We start from the raw sequence: 27795 nt of genomic DNA, 5'->3' as shown, positions 1-27795 counted from the left end.
CCCAAGCCTGCCTGGAATTCCCAAACTCAAAAGGGAGCAAAAAAAGGAGGAACCCTGAGGCAAAAATGGCTTTTTTCTGCGTGTGTGTGGGGATGATCCCTCAGCCTGGAGCCTATCCCGGGATTTTCTGCGCGGGCAGCCCCTCCTGGAGCCGCAGCAGCCGGCGGTGGATGCGGCGCAGGCGGAGCAGGTAGAGCAGGATGGAGAGCAGCACCACCAGGAAGCAGGCCAGGAACAGGTAGTGGTTGTAGACAAAGGAGAAGCTCCTCCAGTGAGAGTGAATCCCACGGAAATTCTCCTGCTGGATGTCCCTGGAAAGGAGCAGAGGGACAACGGGCACGGCTTGGAGGCAAAAATTCCACTGCCAGCTTGGTGGGAATCAGGGCTTGTTGGGTGGAATAAGATCTAAAAACCACAAGTTGAGGCTCTAAAAAGCACAAATTCCCATCCCCTAAATCCTCTCCCAAAGGCTTTTCCCAGATTTTTGAGAGGAAAAGTGCAGAGGGACAATGGGCACGGCTCGGAGGCAAAGTTCTGCTTCCAGCTTGGTGGGAATCAGAGCTCATTGGGTGGAATAAGGTCTAAAAAGCTCAAGCTGAGGCTCTAAAAAGCACAAATTCCCATCCTCAAAATCCTCTCCTAAAGGCTTTTCCCAGATTTTTGAGAGGATGTCCCTGGAAAAGAGCTGGGGGACAGCAGCCACGTGTTGGAGGCAAAATTCTGCTTCCAACCGGGCTCAGGGCAGGAATCTGAGCTCGTTTTGGGGAACAGGATCTATAAAGCTCAAGTTGAGGTTCTAAAAAGCACAAATTCCCATCCCCCAAATCCCCTCCCAAAGGCTTTTCCCAGATTTTTGAGAGGATGTCCCTGGAAAAGAGCAGAGGGACAACGGGCACGGCTTGGAGGCAAAGTTCTGCTTCCAGCTTGGTGGGAATCAGAGCTCGTTTGGTGGAATAAGGTCTAAAAAGCTCAAGTTGAGGCTCTAAAAAGCACAAATTCCCATCCCAAAATTCCCCTCCCAAAGGCTTTTCCCACATTTTTGAGAGGAAAAGAGCAGAGGGACAATGGCCATGTCTTAGAGGCAAAGCTCCACTGCCAGCTTGGTGGGAAGCAGGGCTTGTTGGTGGAATAAGCTCTAAAAAAACCACAAGCTGAGGCTCTAAAAGCACAAATTCCCATCCTCAAAATCCTCTCCCAAAGGCTTTTCCCAGATTTTTGAGAGGATGTCCCTGGAAAAGAGCAGGGGGACCATGGCCATGTCTTAGAGGCAAAGTTCTGCTTCCAGCTTGGTGGGAATCAGAGCTCATTGGGTGGAATAAGGTCTAAAAAGCACAAGTTGAGGCTAAAAAGGACAAATTCCCATCCCAAAATTCCCCTCCCAAAGGCTTTTCCCAGATTTTTGAGAGGATGTCCCTGGAAAAGAGCAGGGGGACCATGGCCATGTCTTAGAGGCAAAGTTCTGCTTCCAGCTTGGCGGGAATCAGAGCTCATTGGGTGGAATAAGCTCTAAAAAGCACAAGTTGAGGCTAAAAAGGACAAATTCCCATCCCAAAATTCCCCTCCCAAAGGCTTTTCCCACATTTTTGAGAGGAAAAGAGCAGAAGGACCATGGCCACGTCTTAGAGGCAAAGCTCCACTGCCAGCTTGGTGGGAATCAGAGCTCGTTTGGTGGAATAAGCTCTAAAAAAAGCTCAAGCTGAGGCTCTAAAAACCACAAGCTGAAGCTCTAAAAAGCATAAATTCCCATCCTCTCCCAAAGGCTTTTCCCAGATTTTTGAGAGGATGTCCCTGCAAAAGAGCAGGGAGACAACAGCCACGCTTTGGAGGCAAAATTTCACTTCCAACCTGGCTCAGGGCAGGAATCCGAGCCCGTTTTGGGGAACAGGATCTAAAAAGCTCAAGCTGAGGCTCTAAAAAGCACAAATTCCCATCCCCCAAATCCTCTCCCAAAGGCTTTTCCCAGATTTTTGAGAGGATGTCCCCAGAAAAAAGCACAGGGATAACAGCCACGCTTTGGAGGCAAAATTCCACCTCCAACTGTGCTCAGGGCGGGAATCCGAGCCCGTTTTGGGGCCGAGGCTCTGAAAACCCCAATTTGAGGGATGTGCACCCCTTCCCACCCCAGACTCCCCTCCCAGAGCCCCCCTGGCTCGGGTACCTGAGGGGCAGGAAGCGGGTGCGGTAGAGGATGGCCCCCAGCGTCCACTGCACCTCCTTGTCGTAGACCTGCAGCGCCGTCTTCAGGCTCCCGTAGCTCTCCGGGAAGGAAAAGCCCCGGTGGAAAACCTCGAACATCCAGGCGGACTTAAAGCACTGGAACCTGGGGAGAGAGTGGGGTCAGCCAGGAAATGGGATCAGGGACAGTGGGGTCAGCCAGGAACAGTGGGATCAGCCAGGAAATGGGATCAGGGACAGTGGGGTCAGCCAGGACATGGGATCAGCCAGGAAATGTGGGGTCAGCCAGGAAATGTGGGGTCAGCCAGGAAATGGGATCAGGGACAGGGGGGTCAGCCAGGAAATGGGATCAGGGACAGGGGGGTCAGCCAGGAACAGTGGGATCAGCCAGGAAATGGGGTCAGCCAGGAGAAATGGGATCAGGGACAGTGGGGTCAGCCAGGAAATGGGATCAGGGACAGTCAGGAAACGTGGGATGAGTCAAGGACAGTGGGATCAGCCAGGAACAGTGGGATCAGCCAGGAGAACTGGGATCAGGGACAGTGGGATCAGCCAGGAAATGGGATTAGGGACAGTGGGGTCAGCCAGGAAATGGGATCAGGGACTATGGGATCAGCCAGGAGAAATGGGATCAGCCAGGAAATGTGGGGTTAGCCAGGAGAAATGGGATCAGCAAGGAGAAATGGGATCAGGGACAGGGGGGTCAGCCAGGAAATGGGATTAGGGACAGTGGGATCAGACAGGAAATGTGGGGTCAGCCAGGAGAAATGGGATCAGCCAGGAGAAATGGGATCAGGGACAGTGGGGTCAGCCAGGAAATGTGGGGTCAGGGACAGTGGGATCAAGCAGGAAATGTGGGATCAGCCAGGAGAAATGGGATTAGGGACAGTGGGATCAAGCAGGAAATGTGGGATCAGGCAGGAAACGTGGGATCAGCCAGGAAATGGGATCAGGGACAGGGGGGGTCAGCCAGGAAATGTGGGGTCATCCAGGAGAAATGGGATCAGCCAGGAAATGTGAGGTTAGCCAGGAGAAATGGGATCAGCCAGGAAATGTGGGGTTAGCCAGGAGAAATGGGATCAGGGACAGGGGGGTCAGCCAGGAGAAATGGGATCAGGGAAAGTGGGGTCAGCCAGGAGAAATGGGATTAGGGACAGTGGGATCAACCGGGAAATGTGGGATCAGCCAGGAAATGGGGGGTCAGCCAGGAGAAATGGGATCAGGGATAACAGGATCAGGCAGGAAAAGTGGGATCAGTCAGGAGAAATGGGATCAGGGACAGTGGGGTCAGCCAGGGAAATGGGATCAGGGACAGTGGGGTCAGCCAGGAAACGTGGGATCAGTCAAGGACAGTGGGATCAGGCAGGAACAGTGGGATCAGTCAGAACACTGGGATCAGTCAGGGAGAGCGGGTTAAGCTCAGCTCAGCATTCCAGCGACCGTGGGACACAATTAAATCTGGATTTCTCAGCCTTTTCCAAGGGATTTTTTCACAATTTTTGGGTCTTTCCCAAGTTTTTTTCCCACTTCCAGTGATCCCATGAAATGGAAAGGCCTTGGGAATTCTGGGTGGGATCAGTCAGGAACACTGGGATCACTTAAGGACACTGGCATCAGTCAGAGACATTGGGATCAGCCAATAGTGGGACCAGGAACATTGGGATCAGTCAGGGAGAATGGGATAAGCTCAGCTCAGATAAGCCCAGCATTACAACAACTATGGGGCAGAATTAAACATGGAATTCTCAGCTTTTCCACATTTTTTTCCCACTTCCAGTGACCCCCTGAAGGCCCTGGCAGTTCTGGGTGGGATCAGTCAGGAACACTGGGATCAGTCAGGGAGAGCGGGTTAAGCTCAGCTCAGCATTCCAGCACCCAGGGTGCACAACTAAATCTGGAATTCTCAGCTTTTCCAAGGGATTTTTTCACAATTTTTTGGTCATTTCCAATTTTTTTTCCCACTTCCAGTGATCCCATGAAATGGAAAGGCCATGGAATTCTGGGTGGGATCAGTCAGGAACACTGGGATCAGTCAGGGAGAATGGGATAAGCTCAGCTGAGATAAGCTCAGCATTACAACAACTATGGGGCAGAATTAAACATGGAATTCTCAGCTTTTCCACGTTTTTTTTTCCACTTCCAGTGATCCCATGAAGGCCCTGGTAGCTCTGGGTGAGATCAGTCAGGGAGAATGGGATAAGCTCAGCTCAGATAGGCTCAGCATTATAACTATGGGACACAATTAAATCTGGAATTCTCAGCTTTTCCAAGGGATTTTTTCACAATTTTCGGGTCTTTCCAAGTTTTTTCCCACTTCCAGCGATGCACCAAACGGACAGGCCCTGGCAGGAGGAAGTTCTGGACAAATCCCAAGCCTAAGCCAAGCCTAAGCCAAGCCTAAGCCCCAGCCCCGCTCACTTGAGCCGGTGCAGATCGGCGTGGGGCGCGTAGAGGCCGCGCTCGAAGCGCTCCCGCAGCACCGCCCACCTGGTGGCACAGTAATCCTGCAAAAACAGGGAAAAGGGAATGAGCAGCACTGCTCCTGCCTGGAGAGGGAAAATCCCACCAGGGGAAAAACATCTGGAACGTCAGAAAGCAAAAATAACAGCAGCTTGTACTGCCAGGAAGGGAAATCCCAGATTGTGTGGGAGGGTTTTGATCCAGACTTGGAATTTGGGGTGGAATCAAAGCTCAACTCTTGGAATCTGGGGTGGGATTAACGTTAAACTCTCTGGGAATATTCAGGATCCCAAATTTCATGGGAATATTTTGATTCACACTTGGAATTTGGGATGGAATCAAAGCTCAACTCTTGGAGTCTGGGGTGGAATTAACGTTAAACTCCTGGAATTTGGGGTGGAATTAACGTTAAACTCTCTGGGAATATCCAGCAAGGAAAACCCCAAATTTCATGGGAATATTTTAATCCACATTTGGAATTTGGGGTGGAATCAAAGTTAAACTCCTGGAATTTGGGGTGGAATTAATGTTAAACTCTTTGGGAATATCCAATACGGAAAGTCCCAAATTTAATGGGAATATTTTAATCCACAGTTGGAATTTGGGGTGGAATTAATGTTCATCTCTCTGGGAATATCCAGGAAGGAAAATCCCAAATTTTGTGGGAGTATTTTGATCCACACTTGGAATTTGGGGTGGAATCAAACTTCAACTCTTGGAATCTGGGGGGGAATTAATGTTAAACTCTTTGGGAATATCCAGTAAGGAAAACCCCAAATTTCATGGGAATATTTTAATCCACATTTGGAATTTGGGGTGGAATCAAAGTTAAACTCCTGGAATTTGGGGTGGAATTAATGTTAAACTCTTTGGGAATATCCAATAAGGAAAGTCCCAAATTTAATGGGAATATTTTAATCCACAGTTGGAATTTGGGGTGGAATTAATGTTCATCTCTCTGGGAATATCCAGGAAAGAAAATCCCAAATTTTGTGGGAGTATTTTGATTCACACTTGGAATTTGGGGTGGAATCAAACTTCAACTCTTGGAATCTGGGGTGGAATTAATGTTAAACTCTTTGGGAATATCCAATAAGGAAAATCCCAAATTTAATGGGAATATTTTAATCCACACTTGGAATTTGGGGTGGAATTAATGTTAAACTCTTTGGGAATATACAACAAGGGAAGTCCCAAATTTAATGGGAATATTTTAATCCACATTTGGAATTTGGGGTGGAATTAATTTTCATCTCTCTGGGAATATCCAGGAAGGAAAATCCCAACTTTTGTGGGAAAATTTTGATCCACACTTGGAATTTGGGGTGGGATTAATGTTAAACTCTTGGAATCTAGGGTGGAATTAATGTTAAACTCTTTGGGAATATCCAATAAGGAAAATCCCAAATTTAATGGGAATATTTTAATCCGCATTTGGCATCTGGGGTGGAATTAATGTCAAACACTCTGGGAATATCCAGGATACCACATTTCATGGGAATATTTTGATCCACATTTGGAATTTGGGGTGGAAATAACGTTCAACTCTTGGAATTTGGGGTCGAATTAATATTAAACTCTTGGGGAATATCCAAGATCCCAAATTTCATGGGAATATTTCGGCCCACATTTGGAATTTGGGGTGGAATTAATGTTCAACTCTGGGAAATCCAGTAAGGAAAATCCCAACTTTTGTGGGAATATTTTGATCCACAGTTGGAATTTGGGGTGGAATTAATATTAAACTCTTTGGGAATATCCAGGATCCCAAATTTTGTGGGAATATTTTGATCCACACAAAGAGATTTGCTGCAGAGATTTGTGGATGTTCTAAATCAGGAATGGATCCCTTTTTTCACCCGTGCAGCTTTAGGGAATTTATGAATTTGGGATTTCTTAAGGCAAAGTTTTGCTGCAGAACTTTGGGAATAAAATCCTTGTGGAGAGATGTTCTAAATTACGAATGGGTCCCTTTTCTTTCACCTGTGCAGCTCCAGTGAATTTATGAATGTGGGATCTCTTCAGGCAACGTTTTGCCGCAGGACTTTGGGAACAAAACCCTTGAGGATGCCCTAAATTAGGAATGGATCCCTTTTTTCACCTGTGAAACTTTAGTGAAATTATGGATGTGGGATCTCTTCAGGCAATGCTTTGCTTCATGACTTTGGGAACCAAATCCCTGTGGATGTTCTAAATCAGGAATGGATCCCTTTTCTTTCACCTATGAAACTTCAGTGAAATTATGATTTTAGGATCTCTTCAGGCAACGTTTTCCTGCACGACTTTGGGAACAAAATCCTTGAGGATGTTCTAAATTAGGAACTGATCCTTTTTTTCACCTGTGAAACTTTAGTGAAATTATGATTTTAGGATCTCTTCAGGCAACGTTTTGCTGCAGGACTTTGGGAACAAAATCCTTGTGGATGTTATAGATTAGAAATTGATCTTTTTTATAGATTAGAAATTGAAACTTTAGTGAAATTGTGAATTTAGGATCTCTTCAGGCAACATTTTCCTGCAGGACTTTGGGAACCAAACCTCTGAGGATGTTCGAAATTAGGAATGGATCCCTTTTCTTCCACCTGTGAAACTTCAGTGAAATTATGATTTTAGGATCTCTTCATGCAACGTTTTGCTGCAGGACTTTGTGAACAAAATCCTTGAGGATGTTCTAAATTAGGAATGGATCCCTTTTTTCACCAGTGCAGCTTTAGTGAAATTGTGAATTTAGGATCTCTTCAGGCAATGTTTTCCTGCGGCATTTTGGGAACAAAATCCTTGTGGATGTTATAGATTAGAAATTGATCTTTTCTCTTTCACCTGTGAAACTTTAGTGAAATTATGGATGTGGGATCTCTTCAGGCAACGTTTTCCTGCGGGACTTTGGGAACAAACCCCTGTGGGAGCCGTTGTGAGCCAGCCCCGCTCCCGTTCCCACCTGTGCGGCTTTGGCGAACCTGGCGGCGCTGTAGTCGCCGCCCATGCGCAGCACGTCCTCGGTGCAGTAGTAGAACTCGGAGAAGCCGTAGAACTCGCTGCCCTGCAGGCGCAGGGGCGGCTGCCAGACGCCGTTCAGGGAGCCGCGGCTGCCCTCGGTGCGGTTCAGCAGCGGCCGCAGCCGCTCCCGGCACAGCTGGAAGTCGCCGGTGCCGCGCAGGTGCAGCCGCAGCCCCCGGTGCCGCAGCTCGTCCGGCGCGTCCCGCGGCAGGCACGGGTCCGGGAGCGGCGCCTGCGGGCTGAGCCCGGCCTGCCTGCGAGAGATCAGCGAGGCCCGGCTCAGCTAGGCCCGGCTCAGCAAGGCCAGGCTCAGCAAGGCCCAGCTCAGCAAGGCCCAGCTCAGCCCAGCCTGCCTGCGAGAGATCAGCTAGGCCAGGCTCAGCAAGGCCAGGCTCAGCAAGGCCTGCTCAGCCCAGCCTGCCTGCGAGAGATCAGCTAGGCCCGGCTCAGCAAGGCCAGGCTCAGCAAGGCCCAGCTCAGCCCGGCCTGCCTGCAAGAGATCAGCAAGGCCCGGCTCAGCTAGGCCTGGCTCAGCAAGGCCCGGATCAGCAAGGCCCGGCTCAGCCCAGCCTGCCTGCGAGAGATCAGCTAGGCCCGGCTCAGCAAGGCCAGGCTCAGCAAGGCCCAGCTCAGCCCGGCCTGCCTGCGAGAGATCAGCAAGGCCCGGCTCAGCTAGGCCTGGCTCAGCAAGGCCCGGATCAGCAAGGCCCGGCTCAGCCCGGCCTGCCTGCGAGAGATCAGCAAGGCCCGGCTCAGCTAGGCCCGGCTCAGCAAGGCCCAGCTCAGCAAGGCCTGCCTGTGAGAGATCAGCTAGGCCCAGCTCAGCTAGGCCCGGCTCAGCAAGGCCCAGCTCAGCAAGGCTCGGCTCAGCCCAGCTGGCCTGGGAGAGATCAGCAAAGCCCGGCTTAGCAAGGCCCGGCTCAGCAAGGCCTGGCTCAGCACGGCCCGGCTCAGCATGGCCCGCCTGGGAGAGATCAACAAGGCCCAGCTCAGCAAGGCCCGGCTCAGCAAGGCCTGGCTCAGCAAGGCCCGGCTCAGCAAGGCCTGCCTGCGAGATCAGCAAGGCCCGGCTCAGCAAGGCCCGGCTCAGCCCAGCCTGCCTGGGGAGACCGACCAGCTAGGCCCAGCTCAGCAAGGCCCAGCTCAGCCTGCCCAGCAGCCTGGGGAGCAGAGTGAGCTCAGCAAGGCCCAGCTTAAATTCCCCGTTTTTCAGCTGACCCCATTACTCCAGTTCCAGAGCAGGAATCCCTCTGCACCTCCCAGATTTTCCCTTCCCACACCAGACATGCCGTGATCTCTCCACACAACATCCAGGATCATTCCCACCTTTCCAGGGCCACCTCCTACCATCCCAGGCTGCTCCAAGCTGGTCCTGGACACCTTCAGGGATGGAGCAGCCACAGCTTCTCTGGCAATTCCATCCCATCCCATCCCATCCCATCCCATCCCATCCCATCCCATCCCATCCCATCCCATCCCATCCCATCCCATCCCATCCCATCCCATCCCTTTCACCACCCTCACACTGGGAATCCCTTCCATAAACCCAACCTAAACCTCATTTTAACCCCAGTTCCAGAGCAGGAATCCCTCTCCACCCCCAGATTTCCCTCCCCACACAGCTCCCGGGCTCATTCCCACCTTTCCAGGACCTCCATCCCAGGCTGCTCCAAGCTGACCCTGGACACTTCCAGGGATGAAGCAGCCACAGCTTCTCTGGGAATGCCATCCCATCCCCTTCACCACCCTCATACTGGGAATTCCTTCCATAAACCCAACCTAAACTTCAGTCTGACCCCAGGTCCTGAGCAGGAATCCCTCTCCACCTCCCAGATTTTCCCTTCCCACACTGGAAGTGCCATGATCTGTCCACACAACACTCAGGATCATTCCCACCTTTCCAGGACATCCACCCCAGGCTTCTCCAAGCTGACCCTGGACACTTCCAGGGATGGAGGAGTCTCAGCTCCTCTGGCAATTCCATCCCATCCCCTTCACCACCCTCATATTGGGAATTCCTTCCATAAACCAAACCTGAACTTCAATTTAACCCCAGTTCCTGAGCAGGAATCCCTCTCCACCTCCCAGATTTTCCCTTCCCACACTGGAAGTGCCATGATCGCTCCCCACAACATCCAGGATCATTCCCACCCTTCCAGGGCTGCCTCCCTGGCTGCTCCAAGCTGACCCTGGACACTTCCAGGGATGGAGCAGCCACAGCTTCTCTGGGAATCCCATCCCATCCCATCCCATCCCATCCCATCCCATCCCATCCCATCCCATCCCATCCCATCCCATCCCATCCCATCCCATCACCACCCTCACACTGGGAATCCCTTCCACAAACCCAACCTAAACCTCATTTTAACCCCAGTTCCAGAGCAGGAATCCCTCTCCACCCCCAGATTTCCCTCCCCACACAGCTCCCGGGCTCATTCCCACCTTTCCAGGACCTCCACCCCAGGCTGCTCCAAGCTGACCCTGGACACTTCCAGGGATGGAGCAGCCACAGCTTCTCTGGGAATGCCATCCCATTCCATCCCATCCCCTTCACCACCCTCATACTGGGAATTCCTTCCATAAACCCAACCTAAACTTCAGTCTGACCCCAGGTCCCGAGCAGGAATCCCTCTCCACCTCCCAGATTTTCCCTTCCCACACTGGAAGTGCCATGATCTGTCCACACAACACTCAGGATCATTCCCACCTTTCCAGGACATCCACCCCAGGCTTCTCCAAGCTGACCCTGGACACTTCCAGGCATGGAGCAGTCTCAGCTCCTCTGGCAATTCCATCCCATCCCCTTCACCACCCTCATATTGGGAATTCCTTCCATAAACCCAACCTGAACTTCAATTTAACCCCAGTTCCTGAGCAGGAATCCCTCTCCACCTCCCAGATTTTCTCTTCCCACACTGGAAGTGCCATGATCGCTCCCCACAACATCCAGGATCATTCCCACCCTTCCAGGGCTGCCTCCCTGGCTGCTCCAAGCTGACCCTGGACACTTCCAGGGATGGAGCAGCCACAGCTTCTCTGGGAATCCCATCCCATCCCATCCCATCCCATCCCATCCCATCCCATCCCATCCCATCCCATCCCATCCCATCCCATCCCATCCCATCCCTTCACCACCCTCACACTGGGAATTCCTTCCACAAACCCAACCTAAACTTCACTCTGACCCCAGGTCCTGAGCAGGAATCCCTCTCTCCACCCCAGATTCCCTCCCCACCCATCTCCCAGGCTCATCCCACCTTTCCAGGAGCTGGTACCTGTTCCTGACGGGGTCGCTGCCCAGCAGGCTCTCCTCGTAGCGCCGGCGCGCGGCGTTGCCGCCGAAGCCCAGGAAGGTGGCCACGTACAGGCGGTACACGTGCTCCGTCTGGTGAGCGTCACAGCCCAGGTTCACCTCGGCCAGCAGCCCCTTGGCCACCTCCTCCTGCAGCGGCAAGTCAGGGGTCAGGGGATGCTCCTGATCCCAAAAGGAATGCTTTGGGGTGTCCTGGACACCTCCTCTTGCAGCAGCAAACTCAGGGGTCAGGGGATGGTCCTGATTTAAAAATGAATGCTTTAGGGTGTCCTGGACACCTCCTCCTGCAGCGGCAAACTCAGGGGTCAGGGGATGCTCCTGATCCCAAAAGGAATGTTTGGGGTGTCTGGGACACCTCCTCCTGCAGCAGCAAGTCAGGGGTCAGGGGATGCTCCTGATCCCAAAAGGAATTTTATGGAATGTCTGGGACACCTCCTCTTGCAGCAGCAAAGTCAGGGGTCACAGCCATGGTCCTGATCCCAAAAGGAATGCTTTGGGGTGTTTGGGACACCTCCTCCTGCAGCAGCAAACTCAGGGGTCAGGGGATGGTCCTGATCCCAAAAGGAATGCTTTGGGGTGTCTTGGACACCTCCTCCTGCAGCAGCAAACTCAGGGGTCAGGGGATGGTCCTGATCCCAACAGGAATGCTTTGGGGTGTCCTGGACACCTCCTCTTGCAGCAGCAAAGTCAGGGGTCAGGGGATGGTCCTGATCCCAACAGGAATGTTTTGGGGTGTCCTGGACACCTCCTCCTGCTGCAGCAAAGTCAAGGATCATTGGGATGGTCCTGATTTAAAAATGAATGCTTTGGGGTGTCTTGGATATCTCCTCTGGCAGCAGCAAAATCAGGGATCACTGCCATGGTCCTGATCCCAAAATGAATTTTTTGGGATATTTTAGCCACCTCCTCCTGCAGCAGCAAAATCAGGGGTCAGGGGATGGTCCTGATCCCAAAAGGAATTTTATGGAATGTCTGGGACACCTCCTCCTGCAGCAGCAAAGTCAGGGGTCAGGGGATGGTCCTGATTTAAAAATGAATGCTTTGGGGTGTCTGGGACACCTCCTCCTGCAGCAGCAAAGTCAGCGTCACTGCCATGGTCCTGATCCCAAAAGGAATGCTTTGGGGTGTTTGGGACACCTCCTCCTGCTGCAGCAAAATCAGGGTCACTGCCATGGTCCTGATTTAAAAATTAATTTTTTGGGATGTCTTGGACACCTCCTCCTGCAGCAGCAAAATCTGGGATCATTGGGATGGTCCTGACCCCAAAAGGAATGTTTTGGGGTGTCCTGGACACCTCCTCCTGCAGCAGCAAAGTCAGGGGTCACAGCCATGGTCCTGACCCCAAAATGAATGTTTTGGGGTGTCCTGGACACCTCCTCCTGCAGCAGCAAAGTCAGGGATCATTGGGATGGTTCTGATTTAAAAACGAATTTTTTGGGATGTCTTGGACACCTCCTCCTGCAGCAGCAAACTCAGGGGTCACTGCCATGGTCCTGATTTAAAAATTAATTTTTTGGGATGTTTTGGACACCTCCTCCAGCAGCAGCAAAATCAGGGGTCACTGGGATGGTTCTGATTTAAAAATGAATTTTTTGGGATATTTTGGACACCCTTTAATTTCACCCATCTCTTTAATGCTTTCCTGTCTGTGCTTGCTGCATCCTGATCCTGCAAAATCAGGGATCACTGGGATGGTCCTGATCCCAAAATGAATTTTTTGGGATGTCTTGGACACCTCCAACTTCACCCATCTCCTCCCCACCCTGGAACTGTTCTGCTTGGGAAAGACCTTGAAGATCACAAAGATCCAACAGTCCTGAAGAGCCACCTCTGTGGTGTTTTTGGTATTCCCAGGATTTTTGGATGTTCCCACAGCACCATGGAAGTGTTCTAGCTGGAAAAGCTCTTGAAGATCACCAATCCAGGAATCCTGAAGAGCCACACCCATGGGTTTGGATATTCCCAGGAATGAGAGCTCCACCCTGCCCTGGGCAGCTTCCCCAGCGCTTCCCAGCCCTTCAGAATCCAAATATTCCAGGAGCTTTCCTCAGGGATCATCACCTCCCACATGGTTTGGAAAATCCAAGATTATTTCATAGGGAGAGCAGAATTGGGGGATTTTCCTTGGGAATCATCATCTCTCCCATATTTTTGTTCAAAAGACCAGGATTATTTCATAGGGAGAGCAAAAACAAAAAGGGATTTTCCTTGGGAATGAACATCTCTTCCATTTTATTTGGAAAATCCAAGATTATTTTATCTGGAGAGCAGAACTGAGGAGTTTTCCTTGGCAATCATCATCTCTCCCATTTTATTTGGAAAATCCAAGATTATTTCAGAGGGAGAGCAAAATTGAGGGATTTTCCTTGGGAATCATCATCTCTCCCATATTTTTGTTCAAAAGACCAGGATTATTTCACAGGGAGAGCAAAAAGAAAAAGGAATTTTCCTTGGGAATCATCATCTCCCCCATTTTATTTGGAAAATCCATGATTATTTCATAGGAAGAGCAGAACTGAGGAGTTTTCCTTGGGAATCATCATCTCTCCCATTTTATTTGGAAAATCCAAGATTATTTTATCTGGAGAGCAGAACTGAGGAGTTTTCCTTGGGAATGATCACAGGGACAGCAAAATCTTGGGAATTTCAGATCCCTGGCCCTGCAAAGCCCAGGAATTGCTTCTGTGGAGCCTGGAATTTTCATCTCCCATGGAAAAATGTGGATTGTGGCTGCTGAATTCAGTGCTGCACTTTCCCCCCAGATTCCATTTCCAAAATTCCCATTTTATATCCATTTATGCTCAGATAAAACCCCCCCACAGGCAGGAATTTTCATTCCTGTTTTCCCAGCTGATATTTGACTGGATCTGCTCTGGAGCTGAATGTTCAGATTTTAATAATTCCAAACCATTTCTTACACCCTCTGTTAATTAAAAGAGAGGAATTAATTAATTATGGAAACATCATTCCACAGGATTTAAAAACTCAATTTATCCATCATTAGAACAGAGCCAAACATGGGGATTTCATGCTGGTTTTCCTTTAGACAATTCTCAATTAATTTCATGGGAAGTTCAGCTTGAAAAACTCAGGAATTGCTCCAGAACTCAGTGGAATTGCAGCAATTTATGTTCAGTTTGGGACAAAGCAACTCTGTGACATTTAAAACTGCCAATTCTATTTCTCCCAAAAATTACAGGGAAAAGTCATTTTTATGGAAGGTTTTTTATAGGAACCACCAGGAATTTGTGGGTTTTAAGCCCCAAGATGCAAACTTTGGAACGTAAGGGATTTTAAATTGTCCAGAAAGATTAAAAATTAAGGATTAATGCAAGATTTGAGCGATGGGAATGAAAAAATGAAAAAAAACAAATTCTTTTGGGAATGAGATGGGATGGAGGATTCCAAAGGGTGGGAAAGAAAGGAGAAGGTGTTGAAATGAGCCCTGAGGGAAGGGGAATTGCTGGGGGATGGCAGGAGAGGGGAGGTGAGGCGAGGCTTACACTCGGGGGCACCTCGAAGGCGATCTGCGTGGAGACCCCGCCCATGTCCAGGATCCCCACGGTTCTCTTGCGGAAAACGGGATCGTGGTGCTCGCTGCCCGGGACCTGCACCTCCACCACGGCCTCCTCCTCTGGGAAACACAGAAACATCCATGGGAAAATGGGAAAAATCCATGGGAAAATGGGAAAAATCCCTGTGCTCGCTGCCCGGGACCTGCACCTCCACCACGGCCTCCTCCTCTGGGAAAACAGGGGAAAAATCACTGGGATACAGGGAAAAATCCATGGGAAAAATCCCTGTGCTCACATCCCAGGACCTGCACCTCCACCACGGCCTCGTCCTCTGGGAAAACATGGGAAAAATCCATGGGAAAATGGGAAAAATCCATGGGAAAAATCCCTGTGCTCGCTGCCCAGGACCGGCACCTCCACCACGGCCTCCTCCTCTGGGAAAACAGGGGAAACATCCATGGGAAAATGGGAAAAATCCATGGGAAAAATCCCTGTGCTCACTGCCCAGGACCTGCACCTCCACCACGGCCTCCTCCTCTGGGAAAACATGGGAAAAATCCATGGGATACAGGGAAAAATCCATGGGAAAATGGGAAAAAATCCCTGCACACACTGCCTGGGACCTGCACCTCCACCACGGCCTGATCCTCTGGGAAAACACAAAAAAATCAATGGGATACAGGGAAAAATCCATGGGAAAAATCCCTGTGCTCACTGCCCGGGACCTGCACCTCCACCACAGCCTCATCCTCTGGGAAACACAGAAACATCCATGGGAAAATGGGAAAAATCAGTGGGAAATAGGGAAAAACCCCTGTGCTCACTGCCCAGGACCTGCACCTCCACCACAGCCTCGTCCTCTGGGAAAACACGGGAAAAATCCATGGGAAAATGGGAAAAATCCATGGGAAAAATCCCTGTGCTCGCTGCCCGGGACCTGCACCTCTACCACAGCCTCATCCTCTGGGAAAACATGGGAAAAATCAGTGGGAAAATGGGAAAAATCAATGGGAAATAGGAAAAAACCCCTGTGCTGCCCGGGACCTGCACCTCTACCATGGCCTCATCCTCTGGGAAAACACAAAAAAATCAATGGGATACAGGGAAAAATCCATGGGAAAAATCCCTGTGCTCACTGCCCGGGACCTGCACCTCCACCACGGTCTCCTCCTCTGGGAAACACAGAAACATCCATGGGAAAATGGGAAACATCCATGGAAAAATGGGAAAAATCAGTGGGAAATAGGGAAAAACCCCTGTGCTCACTGCCCAGGACCTGCACCTCCACCACAGCCTCGTCCTCTGGGAAAACACGGGAAAAATCACTGGGAAAATGGGAAAAATCAAAGGGAAATAGGGAAAAATTCCTGTGCTCACTGCCCAGGACCTGCACCTCCACTATGGCCTCATCCTCTGGGAAAACACGGGAAAAATCACTGGGAAATAGGGAAAAATCCATGGGAAATGGGGAAAAATCAGTGGGGAACTGGGAAAAATCACTGCACTTGATTCCTGGGATCTGCACCTTCACCACTGCCTTGTCCTCTGGGTAAAACACGGGAAAAATCGGTGGGAAACTGGGAAAAATCGGTGGGAAACTGGGAAAAATCCATGGGAAACTGGGAAAAATCCGTGGGAAACTGGGAAAAATCCATGGGAAACTGGGAAAAATCCATGGGAAACTGGGAAAACTCCTGGGGATCCAGCCAGGGAGGGCCCAGAGGAGCTGCTGCTCGTGGCTGTTAAAGGTTCAGGTGGGAGTGGAGCCAACCCAACCCCTGCAGCAGCTGCCAACATCTGGCTGGAACTGCATCCCAACATCTGGAACTGCATCCCAACATCTGGGAGGGCAACACCCACAGCTGGAACTGCATCCTAACATCTGGAAGTGAAACTCCCATGGCTGGAACTGCATCCTAACATCTGGAAGTGCAACTCCCATGGCTGGAACTGCATCCTAACATCTGGAAGTGCAATTCCCACAGCTGGGACTGCATCCCAACATCTGGAAGTGCAACTCCCACAGCTGGGACTGCATCCCAACATCTGGAAGTGCAATTCTCACAGCTGGGACTGCATCCCAACATCTGGAAATGCAACTCCCACGGCTGGAACTGCATCCCAACATCTGGAACTGCATCCCAACATCTGGAAGTGAAACTCCCACAGCTGGAACTGCATCCCAACATCTGGCTGGAACTGCATCCCAACATCTGGAACTGCATCCCAACATCTGGAAATGCAACTCCTATGGCTGGAACTGCCTCCCAACATCTGGCTGGAATTGCATCCCAACATCTGGAACTGCCTCCCAACATCTGGCTGGCCAATCACCCCTGGAGCCCCCAGCCCCCCTCCCATCCTCACCATCATCCGTGTGCTCAAATCTTCCGAGGACAAAGTTGATCCCAATCCAAGCATAGACTCCTGCAGGTGGGAAAGAACCAGATCTGGAATTCCAGGAATGTCAGGAATAGCTGGATTGTGGACTTGAAAGCAGATGGAAACATTTTAATTTCTTTCTTTTTCTGTGGGAGTTCAGCTCTGTTATTGCTCGTTTTTGTTTTATAAAATTGTGGAAGTTAAACATTCCTGGGAAATCATTAATTCCATCAGGAATTCCTGATGATTTTCTCCTCTCCCAGGTCAGTGCCATGACAAAATTCCTGGCTGAATGAATTAAAGACACTCTGATGTGTAAAATTCAAGGAAGAATTGAAGGAAATGAAATTTTAAAGGAATTTTAAGGCTTTGCTTTCCAAATCATCTGATCCTGCAAAGTTCCTTCCATCAGGAATGTTGCGATTTATCCTTCCCCTCCCTCGAGAGGAAATGGATTCAGTGCCATTAAATTTTCAGGGATAATCAGCAAAGATTTGGCCAATCAGGATTTGAAAAAGCAACAAAACCACCCCAAATCTTCCCTTGGAATTCCTAAATATTTTCCAGCAACAAAAAAATACCCCAAAGCATCCCTTGGAAATCCCAAATATTTTCCAGATTCAGTTCCATTAAAGGAAATCCCAAATATTTTTCAGATCCAATTCCAGATAATTTTTCAGGGATAATCAGCGAAGATTTGGCCCATCAAGAGGCCAGGGGAAAAAAGGAATATTCCAGAGGAACAAAGGAATATTCCAGAGGAACAAAGGAATATTCCTGGGGAACAAAGGAATATTCCTCTCCTGAGGAATGAAGGCTCTCAAGGAAAGCAGGATTTGAAAAACCAATTAAAAATACCCCAAATCTTCCCTTGGAATTCCTAAATATTTTCTAGATTAAATTCCATTAAATTTTCAGGGATAATCAGCAAACATTTGGCCCATCAGGAGCTCCAGATCTCACACTCCAGATCTCCTGAGGAACAAAGGCTCTCAAGTAAAGCAGGATTTGAAAAACCAGTAAAAATACCCCAAAGCATCCATTGGAAATCCCAAATATTTTCCAGGTTCAATTCCATTAGAGGAAATCCCAAATATTTTCCAGATTGAATTCCAGTAAATTTTCAGGGATAATCAGCAAACATTTGGCCAATGGAGATTTGAAAAAGCAACCAAAACACTCCAAGTATTCCCTTGGAAATCCCAAATATTTTCCAGATTCAATTCCAATAAATTTTCAGGGATAATCAGCAAAGATTTGGCCAATCAGGAACTTCCATCATCCTCAGACTCCAGAGGAACAAAGGAATATTCCAGAGGAACAAAGGAATATTCCAGAGGAACAAAGGCTCTCAAGGAAAGCAGGATTTGAAAAAGCAATAAAAACACCCCAAATCTGTCCTTGGGAATCCCAAATATCTTCCAGATTCAATTCCAGTAAATTTTCAGGGATCATCAGCAAAGATTTGGCCCATCAGGAGCTCCAGAGGAACAAAGGAATATTCAAGAGGAACAAAGGAATATTCCAGAGGAACAAAGGAATATTCCAGAGGAACAAAGGAATATTCCCCTCCTGAGGAACGAAGGCTCTCAAGAAAAGCAGGATTTGAAAAACCAATAAAAAATATCCCAAATTTCCCCTTGGAAATGCCAAATATTTCCCAGCCACCTTGCCAAGGCCCACCTACCTTCCTGCTTCCCAGAAATCACCTCAGCGTGGGAGTCAGAGAAGAGGAAATCGAAGTGCACGGGGATGTCGGTGAGCAGATCCTCCAGGATGGCTTTCTGCTGGCTGCAAAATTCCACAAAAACGGTTAAAACCAATCCCAAAGGAACCTGGAGCTGTTCCATGCTGGAAATTTCCTTTATTCAGCCCCTCTGCAGTGCAGGAAGCAGAGTTAGGAGAGGAAATCCTGGAGGAATTCCCACGTGGAGCTGGCTTTTCCAGTGCCTGGATTGATTCTCATCACCACCTTTTCCTGTTCCTGTCCCATGGATCCTCTCCCTCCTGCCCCATTCCAGTCTTAAAAATTCCCTACAAACCAATCCCAAAAAACCTTGGAGTTGTTCCACACCCACAACATGGAAATTTCCTTTATCCAGCCACTTTGGAGTGCAGGAAGCACAGCCAGGAGAGGAAATAAGGCAGAAATTCCATGTTTCTCCCAGCACCTTGTTTGACTTTCATCACAATGAGTTTCCTGTTTCTGTCCAATGAAAAATCCTCTCCCTCCTGCCCCATTCCAGACTTAAAAATTCCCTGCAAACCAATCCCAAAGGAACCTGGAGCGGTTCCACCTGGAAATTTCCTTTATTCAGCCCCTCTGGAGCGCAGGAAGCAGAGTCAGGAGAGGAAATCCTGGAGGAATTCCCACGTGGAGCTGGCTTTTCCCAGCACATGGATTGATTCCCATCCTGTCCCATGGATCCTCTCCCTCTTGCCCTGTTTGTGACTTAAACTCCTGCAAACCAATCCCAAAAACCTGGAGCTGTTCCCCCCTCACTCCAGGGACGTGTCCCTCACCCAGCCCCTCTGGAGGGCAGGAGCACAGTCAGGAGAGGAAATCAGGGAGGAATTCCCACATGGAGCTGGCTTTTCCCAGCACATGGATTGATTCCCATCCTGTCCCATGGATCCTCTCCCTCCTGCCCCATTTGTGACTTAAACTCCTGCAAACCAATCCCAAAAAACCCTCGAGCTCTTCCACACTCACAACATGGAAATTTCCATTATCCAGCCCCTCTGCAGTGCAGGAAGCACAGTCAGGAGAGGAAATAAGGCAGAAATTCCATGTTTCTCCCAGTACCCTGGCTTGACTTTCATCACAATGAGTTTCCTGCTGCTGTCCTGTGGAAAATCCTCTCCCTCCTGCCCCATTCCAGCCTCAAGCCTCCTGCAAACCAATCCCAAAAACCTGGAGTTGTTCCCCCCTCACTCCAGGGACATGTCCCTCACCCAGCCCCTCTGGAGTGCAGGAAGCACAGTCAGGACAGGAAATCATGGAGAAATTCCATGTTTCTCCCAGTACCCTGGCTTGATTTTCATCACAACGAGTTTCCTGCTGCTGTCCCATGGAAAATCCTCTCCCTCCTGCCCCATTTGTGACTCAACCTGGAAATTTCCTTTATCCAGCCCCTCTGGAGTGCAGGAAGCAGAGTTAGGAGAGGAAATCATGAAAGAATTTCCACATGGAGCTGACTTTTCCCAGCACATGGATTGATTCCCATCCTGTCCCATGGATCCTCTCCCTCCTGCCCCATTCCAGCCTCAAACCTCCTGCAAACCAATCCCAAAAACCCTGGAGGTGTTCCCCCCTCACTCCAGGGACATATCCTTCACCCGGCCCCTCTGGAGTGCAGGAAGCACAGTCAGGAGAGGAAATCAGGGAGGAATTCCATGTTTCTCCCAGTACCTCGTTTGACTTTCATCACAACGACTTTTCTGCTGCTGGAAAATCTCTCCCTCCTTCCCCATTCCAGCCTCAAACCTCCTGCAAACCACTCCCAAACCCCTGGAGCTGTTCCCCCCTCACTGCAGTGACACATCCCTCACCCAGCCCCTCCGGAGGCACAGCTGGGACACAGCTGGAGCCCCCGCCCCGCGCAGGCCTCACCTCTCGGGCAGGATCCTCATGCCGGCCGTGCACAGGATGTACAGCGGCGTCTCCTTGTGCTTGGAGCGCGGCACGTGCGCGGCGGCGAAGCTCAGCAGGGGCGAGATGTAATCGCTGACCTTGTCAGGAGAGCCGGCAAACTCCGAGATCCCTGCAAACACAGCGGGGGCTGCAGTCACCCGCGGGCTCCTGGGCTTTGTGTGAGTGCAAACCCGGCTGGCTCAGACTCCAGCCCACACGGACTCGCACAGACAAAGTAAAAGACGAGAAGCGCTCTGCTCCACGTGGGAACGAGTGTCCTGTTCATTGGCTGGGGACAGGACACTGCTGCTGTTGTGGAGAAGATTTGGTAGAGCATGACATACTTAATCTCAGGGTCGTGGGTTCGAGCTGCACGTTGGGCGCCACCTGCAATAATCCGTGGTTTTCCTGGGCTTTATGTGAGTCCAAACCCGGCTGGCTCAGACTCCAGCCCACACGGACTCACATAGACAAAGTAAAAGACGAGAAGCGCTCTTCTCCACGTGGGGACGAGTGTCCTGTTCATTGGCTGGGGACAGGACACTGCTGGTGGTGTGGAGAAGAGTCGGTAGAGCACTGAGACTCTTAATCTCAGGGTCGTGGGTTCGAGCCCCACGTGGGGCGCCACCTGCAATAATCCGTGGTTTTCCTGGGCTTTATATGAATCCAAATCCAGCTGGCTCAGACTCCAACCCACATGGACTCGTATAGACAAAGTAAAAGACAAGAAGCGCTCTGCTCCATGTGGGGACGAGCGTCCTGTTCATTAGCTGGGGACAGGACACTGCTGGTGTTGTGGAGAAGAGTCAATAGAGCATGAGACTCTTAATCTCAGGGTCGTGGGTTCAAGCCCCACGTTGGGCGCCACCTGCAATAATCCGTGGTTTTCCTGGGCTTTATGTGAGTGCAAACCCGGCCGGCTCAGATTCCAGCCCACACGGACTCACATAGACAAAGTAAAAGACGAGAAGTGCTCTTCTCCACGTGGGGACGAGTGTCCTGTTCATTGGCTGGGGACAGGACACTGCTGGTGGTGTGGAGAAGAGTCGGTAGAGCAATGAGACTCTTAATCTCAGGGTTGTGGGTTCAAGCCCCACGTTGGGCGCCACCTGCAATAATCCGTGGTTTTCCTGGGCTTTATGTGAGTCCAAACCCGGCTGGCTCCGACTCTGGCCCACACGGACTCGCACAGACAAAGTAAAAGACCAGAAGCGCTCTTCTCCACGTGGGGACGAGTGTCCTGTTCATTGGCTGGGGACAGGACACTGCTGGTGACAGCGACCACCCAGGTAGAAAAGGGCGTGGCACCCTCGCAATGGAGTTTGATACCCAAGGGGATGGGGCAGGGACAGGTACCCATGGGACAGACCACCAGGTGTGTATAACAGGGGGGTGTGTGAGGGAGAGACCATGCGATGGGGGAGGGGGAAAACCCATCCACATGACCTGATGTACCCCATGTGCAATAACAAATAAATAACTATTTAGTGCAATACAGCAGGGAGCGGCTGCGGCGGGGCACCGGGAATGCCGGGCACAGGGGGGATTGGGGGGCTGGTAGAGGGGGAGGGATGAGTCTGACTGCACACTCTCAGAAGGCTGGTCCAGTGTTTTATATGATATGATCATATATTATATTGTCCTAGAAGATATAGCATATCATATTATATTATCATATATTATATTAGATTGTCATAAATTATATTATATTATATTATATTATATTATATTATATTATATTATATTATATTATATTATATATTATATTATATTATATTATATTATATTATATTATATTATATTATATTATATTATATTATATTATATTATATTGTCATATGTTGTCATATATTGTACTATATTATATAATATTATATTACATTATATTACATTATATTGTCATATATTATACTGTCATATGTTGTGTTATGTTGTGTTGTGTTATGTTATATGTTATGTTATACAAGTTCCCACAACCAATCCCAAAAAACCCTGGAGTTGTTCCACACTCATAACATGGAAATTTCCTTTATCCAGCCCCTCTGGAGTGCAGAAGCCCATTCAGGAGAGGAAATCCCGGAGGAATTCCACGTTCCTGCCAGTACCTGGTTTGATTTTCATCACCACGGGTTTCCTGGAGCTGTCCCTCATCTGCTGGATGTCCAGCAGCTCTTGAACACAGCACCTGCCTTATCCACGGACAAACCTCTCCCTCCTGCCTATTTCAAACTTTAAGCTCCACAAAACTCCCTGCAAACCAATCCCAAAAACCCCTGGAGTTGTTCCACACTCACAACATGGAAATTTCCTTTATCCAGCCCCTTTGGAGTGCAGGAAGCAGAGTCAGGAGAGGAAATCACGGAGGAATCCCCATGTGGAGCTGACTTTTCCCAGTACCTGCATGGATTTTCATCACCACGGGGTTCCTGCTTCTGTGCCATGGAAAATCCTCTCCCTCCTGCCCCATTCCAGACTTAAACTTCTGCAAACCAACCCCAAAAACCCCTCAAGTTGTTCCACACCCACAACATGGAAATTTCCTTTATGCAGGTACTTTGGAGTGCAGAAGCACAGTCAGGAGAGGAAATCAGGGAGAAATTCCAAGTTCCTGCCAGTACCTGGTTTGATTTTCATCACCACGGGTTTCCTGGAGCTGTCCCTCATCTGCTGGATGTCCAGCAGGTCCTTGGGGTTGCCGTTGTGCCGGGGCCAGCAGTACACGAACACCCTGGAGCCGCTGCTGCCGCAGTCCACCACGATGCCGTAGCTCAGGTTGGGGTTCCCCGTGTCCGTGGCCTCCGTGTCCGTCACCCTGGCCAGGTACCTGGGCACAATGGGAATGGCTGCAGCTCCCCAGGGGTCAGGACCCAGGACATCCCTCTGGCTGCCCTGGAGAATTCCAGACCCTGGCAGGGGCTCAGAGACCTTGGCACGGAGTCACAAACACCTGTGCCTTTGATTTTAGCCATGGAAACAATTCCCAACTTTGTGTGAGGAGTCACAAGCCACAAGGGTTTGAGTAGAATGACAGTGAATTTGTCACAGGGTGAAAAAGTAGAATTTTGGGGATTTAGAATGGGGGTTCCCTCCATTCCCATGGAATTCTCTCCCTCTCACCTGTGGAATTTCCACAGTGCTTGATGAGGACCAGCAGCAGGGAACAGAGCAGCATTTCCCCCATTCCCATGGAATTCCCTCCCCTCTCACCTGTGGAATTTCTCCTCCTCGGAGCAGAGCAGCATTTCCCCTTTCCCCTTTCCCCATGGAATTCCCTCCCCTCTCACCTGTGGAATTTCCCCTCCCGGGCGCGGTGCTTCCCGCACACCAGCAGCAGGGAGCAGAGCAGTGTTTCCCCTTTCCCCATTCCCTGTTTCCATGGATTCTCCCCCTCTCACCCGTGGAATTTCCCCTCCCAGACCAGCAGCAGGGAGCAGAGCAGCGTTTCCCCATGGATTCCCTCCATTCCCAAGGAATTCCCTCCCTCTCACCTGTGGAATTTCGCCTCCCGGGTGCGGTGCTTCCCGCGCACCAGCAGCAGGGAGCAGAGCAGCGTTTCCCCTTTCCCCATTCCCTGTTTCCCATGGATTCTCCCACTCTCACCTGTGGAATTTCGCCTCCCGGGAGCAGAGCAGCGTTTCCCCTTTCCCCATTCCCTGTTTCCCAAGGAATTTCCTCCCCCTCACCTGTGGGATTTCCCCTCCCGGGCGCGGTGCTTGCCGCGCACTAGCAGCAGGGAGCAGAGCAGCGTTTCCCCATGGATTCCCTCCATTCCCATGGAATTCCCTCCCTCTCACCTGTGGAATTTCGCCTCCCTGGAGCAGAGCAGCGTTTCCCCTTTCCCCATTCCCCATTCCCATGGAATTCCCTCCCCTCTCACCTGTGGAATTTCGCCTCCCGGGTGCGGTGCTTGCCGCGCACCAGCAGCAGGGAGCAGAGCAGCGTTTCCCCTTTCCCCATTCCCTGTTTCCCATGGATTCTCCCACTCTCACCTGTGGAATTTCGCCTCCCTGGAGCAGAGCAGCGTTTCCCCTTTCCCCATTCCCTGTTTCCATGGAATTCCCTCCCCTCTCACCTGTGGAATTTCCCCTCCCGGGCGCGGTGCTTGCCGCGCACCAGCAGCAGGGAGCAGAGCAGCATTTCCCCCATTCCCCATTCCCTGTTTCCCCATGGATTCCCTCCATTCCCATGGATTCTCCCCCTCTCACCTGTGGAATTTCGCCTCCCGGGCGCGGTGCTTGCCGCGCACCAGCAGCAGGGAGCAGAGCAGCAGCGCCGCCGCGGCCGCGGCCGCCCCCAGCAGCAGCAGCTGCCGCAGGGACGCGTTCAGGATGCGGGGACAGCCCACGGGAGAGAGGCTGAAGTGCCACGAGGCCGGGAGCAGGCAGGAGATGCTGATCCTGGAATCCCAAGGGAGAAACCAGCGGGTTGAGGGACGGATTTGGCGCTAAACAAAGGGAAAATTCCTCCCTGGAGGGAGGGGAGGGGCTGGGATGGAATTTCCACTCCTGCCCCATCCCTGGGAGTGGGGCTGAGGAGGATGGAAGGACCCCGTGGGATTTGCTGGGTTTGGGGCTGGAGCTCCTTTTTATCTCCTGGCTTTCTTTCAAAATCTCAGGAAAATTAGAGCCAGGAAGGAGGGAAAAGCCTGGCTTGGGATTCAGGGAATGGAAATCTGGGGATGATCCTGGAGAAATCTGGGAGGACCTCAGGGCAGCTCTCCAGGGCCTGAAGGGGCTCCAGGAGAGCTGGAGAGGGACCTGGGATAAAGGATGGAGGGATGGGACAGAGGGAATGGCTCCCACTGCCACAGGGCAGGGATGGATGTGATATTGGGAAGGAATTCCCAGCTGGGAGGGTGGGGAGGGGCTGGGATGGAATTCCCAGGGAGCTGTGGCTGCCCCTGGATCCCTGGCAGTGCCCAAGGCCAGGCTGGAGCCCCTGGGACAGTGGGAGCTGTCCCTGCCATGGCAGGGGTGGGATGATCCTTAAAGCCCCTTCCAACCCAACCCAGCCCACTCACAGATTTCGCTGTGGATTGAGAGGGCTCAGGACATCATTCCCATGCTGGAATTCCCAATCAGGTTCCCTGTCCTTCCCTCCAAAGCCTTTGCAGTTTATCCCACAGCTCCCCTGGGATCCTTACCTGCCCATTTTGGGATCAGGGCAGCAGCAGGAGCTGTGGAGCCTCAGCCGGTGACCTCGGAGGGACCGGGAACATCCGAGCTCCCCTGGGCCATCCCTGCTCTGCTCCTGAGGGAAAACCGAGGCACTGATCCCCTGCACAGCCCTGGGGGATCCCTGGGAAACGCTGGGATGGGATCCTTCCCTTCCCTTCCCTTCCCTTCCCTTCCCTTCCCTTCCCTTCCCTTCCCTTCCCTTCCCTTCCCTTCCCTTCCCTTCCCTTCCCTTCCCTTCCCTTCCCTTCCCTCTGGGATGTGGGGCCATCCCGGGTCAGGAATGCAGGAATCCGAGGCAAACAGGGCTCCAGAGGGGATGGAAGCAGGGAATCCCCTCGGGCAGGTGCCGTGCTGGGAGCTCGATGGGATTCCAGGTCCTGTTTAAGGTCCTTCCCTCAGAGCACCCCGGGGTTCTGGGACCCTGCCGGGATCCAGCGCCAGCAGAACCCCAAAGAGCCGAGGAAATGCTGGAATTCCAGCCCAGGGACACAGCCGGGGCTGCGCCTCCCTGCCCGGCCCGAGGGGACAGGGAACAGCGGGATGGGATGGAGGGATCGGGATGGGGAACAGCGGGATGGGATGGAGGGAACGGGATGGGGAATGGGATGGGATGGAGGGATCGGGACGGGAACGGGATGGGGGCAAGGACGGGGACGGGACGGGGACGGGACGTGCAGCGGAACGAGCTGGTCCAGCCCCCACGGCCGCCACCACCCCGCAGGGCCCGGCTCGGCTCCCCCCGAACCCCGCGGCCATCCCGGTCACGATCCCATTGCCGGTCCCGATCCCACAGCCGGTCCGACTCCGTATCCCGATCCCGGTCCCATTCCCATTCCTGATCCCGGTCCCATTCCGGGTCCTGTTCCCGATCTCGGTCCCATTCCCGGTCCCAGTCCCGGTCCCGATCCCATTCCTGATCCGATTCCGTATCCCGATCCCATTCCCCATCCCACTCCTATTCCCATTCCCGGTCCAGTCCCAGTCCCGATCCTATTCCCGGTCCTGGTCCTGTTCCCGATCCCGGTCCCATTCCCGGTGCCGATCTGGGTCCCGTTCCCCATTTCCATTCCCGGTCCTGATCCCATTCCCGTTCCCGTTCCCGTTCGCGGTCGCGGTCCCGATCCAATTCCTGTTCCCATTCCCATTTCCATTCCCGGTCCCGATCCCATTCCTGTTCCCATTCCCGGTCCCGGTCCCGATCCCATTCCTGTTCCGGTTCCCGTTCCCATTTCCATTCCCGTTCGCGGTCCCGTTCCCGATCCCATTCCTGTTCCCATTCCCGGTCCCGGTCCCGATCCCATTCCCATTCCCATTTCCGTTCCCGTTCGCGGTCCCGGTCCCGGTCCTGTTCCCGATCCTATTCCCGTTCCCATTCCCGTTCGCGGTCCCGATCCCGGTTCCCGTTCCCGGTCCCGGTGCCCCCTCCCCTCCCCCCTCTCTCCCTCCCCCAACTTCACCTCCCGGGCCGCCCCATGGCAACCGGCCCCACGCCACTTCCGGGTGCGCCGCCGGACGTGACGCGAAGCGCGCTGACGTCACGGCGGGGACGAGAAGGGATTCCCCGGGGGCGTGGCTTGGGGGCGTGGCCATGGGGGAGGGGGCGTGGCCAGGGACGCCGGGAGCGCTGCCGGTAAAAGCGGCCAAAAATGGCTATAAAAACACCGTTAACGGCAAAAACGGGAATTTGTGGCGATAAATGTGCCAAAATTGAGACCTAGATAAAATTGATAGCCATAACTGCGTCAATATCTTGAAATATATGAAATCTATAGCTAAAAATGTGTCAATATTTTGAAATATATTAAATTTATAGCTGCAAATGTGTTACTGTTTTGAAATAAATAAAATTTATACTTATAAATGCGTCACTATTTTGAAATATATTAAATTTATAGTGACAAAAGTGTCAATGTTTCGAAATAAACTTAAACGTGTGTCAATATTTTGGAATAAATTCTATTTATAGCTATCACTATTGCAAATATTTTGAATTATATTACTATATGTATTAAATGGTTGTAGCAGCTGTAATAAATATATCAATATTTAAGATCTAAAGAATAAATACATTACTTTGATTAAAATAAAAACAAGGAAGGGGAGGAAATTCCATGGGGAAAAGGGGAATTCTGCTGCGTTTTA

At 51.2% G+C, this 27795-nt stretch overlaps 1 protein-coding gene across 2 annotated transcripts; it reads right to left on the bottom strand.

Annotated features, from left to right (window-relative positions):
• ENTPD4 (ectonucleoside triphosphate diphosphohydrolase 4) lies at positions 1-27155 on the bottom strand. Of its 2 annotated transcripts, none has more exons than XM_084221738.1 (13): positions 27111-27155; positions 25620-25726; positions 24682-24873; positions 23095-23300; positions 20456-20606; positions 18530-18633; positions 16828-16887; positions 14449-14579; positions 10908-11074; positions 7574-7886; positions 4594-4679; positions 2159-2320; positions 1-311 (listed from the first exon to the last, which is right to left on the bottom strand). In XM_084221738.1, the coding sequence occupies exons 2-13, from the start codon at positions 25625-25627 to the stop codon at positions 113-115; spliced, it is 1779 nt and encodes a 592-aa protein (XP_084077864.1). In that variant the 5' UTR covers positions 25628-25726; positions 27111-27155; the 3' UTR covers positions 1-112. The 2 variants fall into 2 exon arrangements, 1 of the variants encoding a protein (XP_084077864.1); XR_014616748.1 differs by having other exon boundaries at positions 178-311; positions 7593-7886.
• Positions 27156-27795: the final 640 nt, after the last annotated feature.

The sequence above is a fragment of the Fringilla coelebs genome (assembly GCF_963513975.1).
Source record: "Fringilla coelebs genome assembly, chromosome: 26".
Lineage (NCBI taxonomy): Eukaryota > Metazoa > Chordata > Aves > Passeriformes > Fringillidae > Fringilla > Fringilla coelebs.
This window is presented reverse-complemented; position numbering and strand designations above follow the sequence as displayed.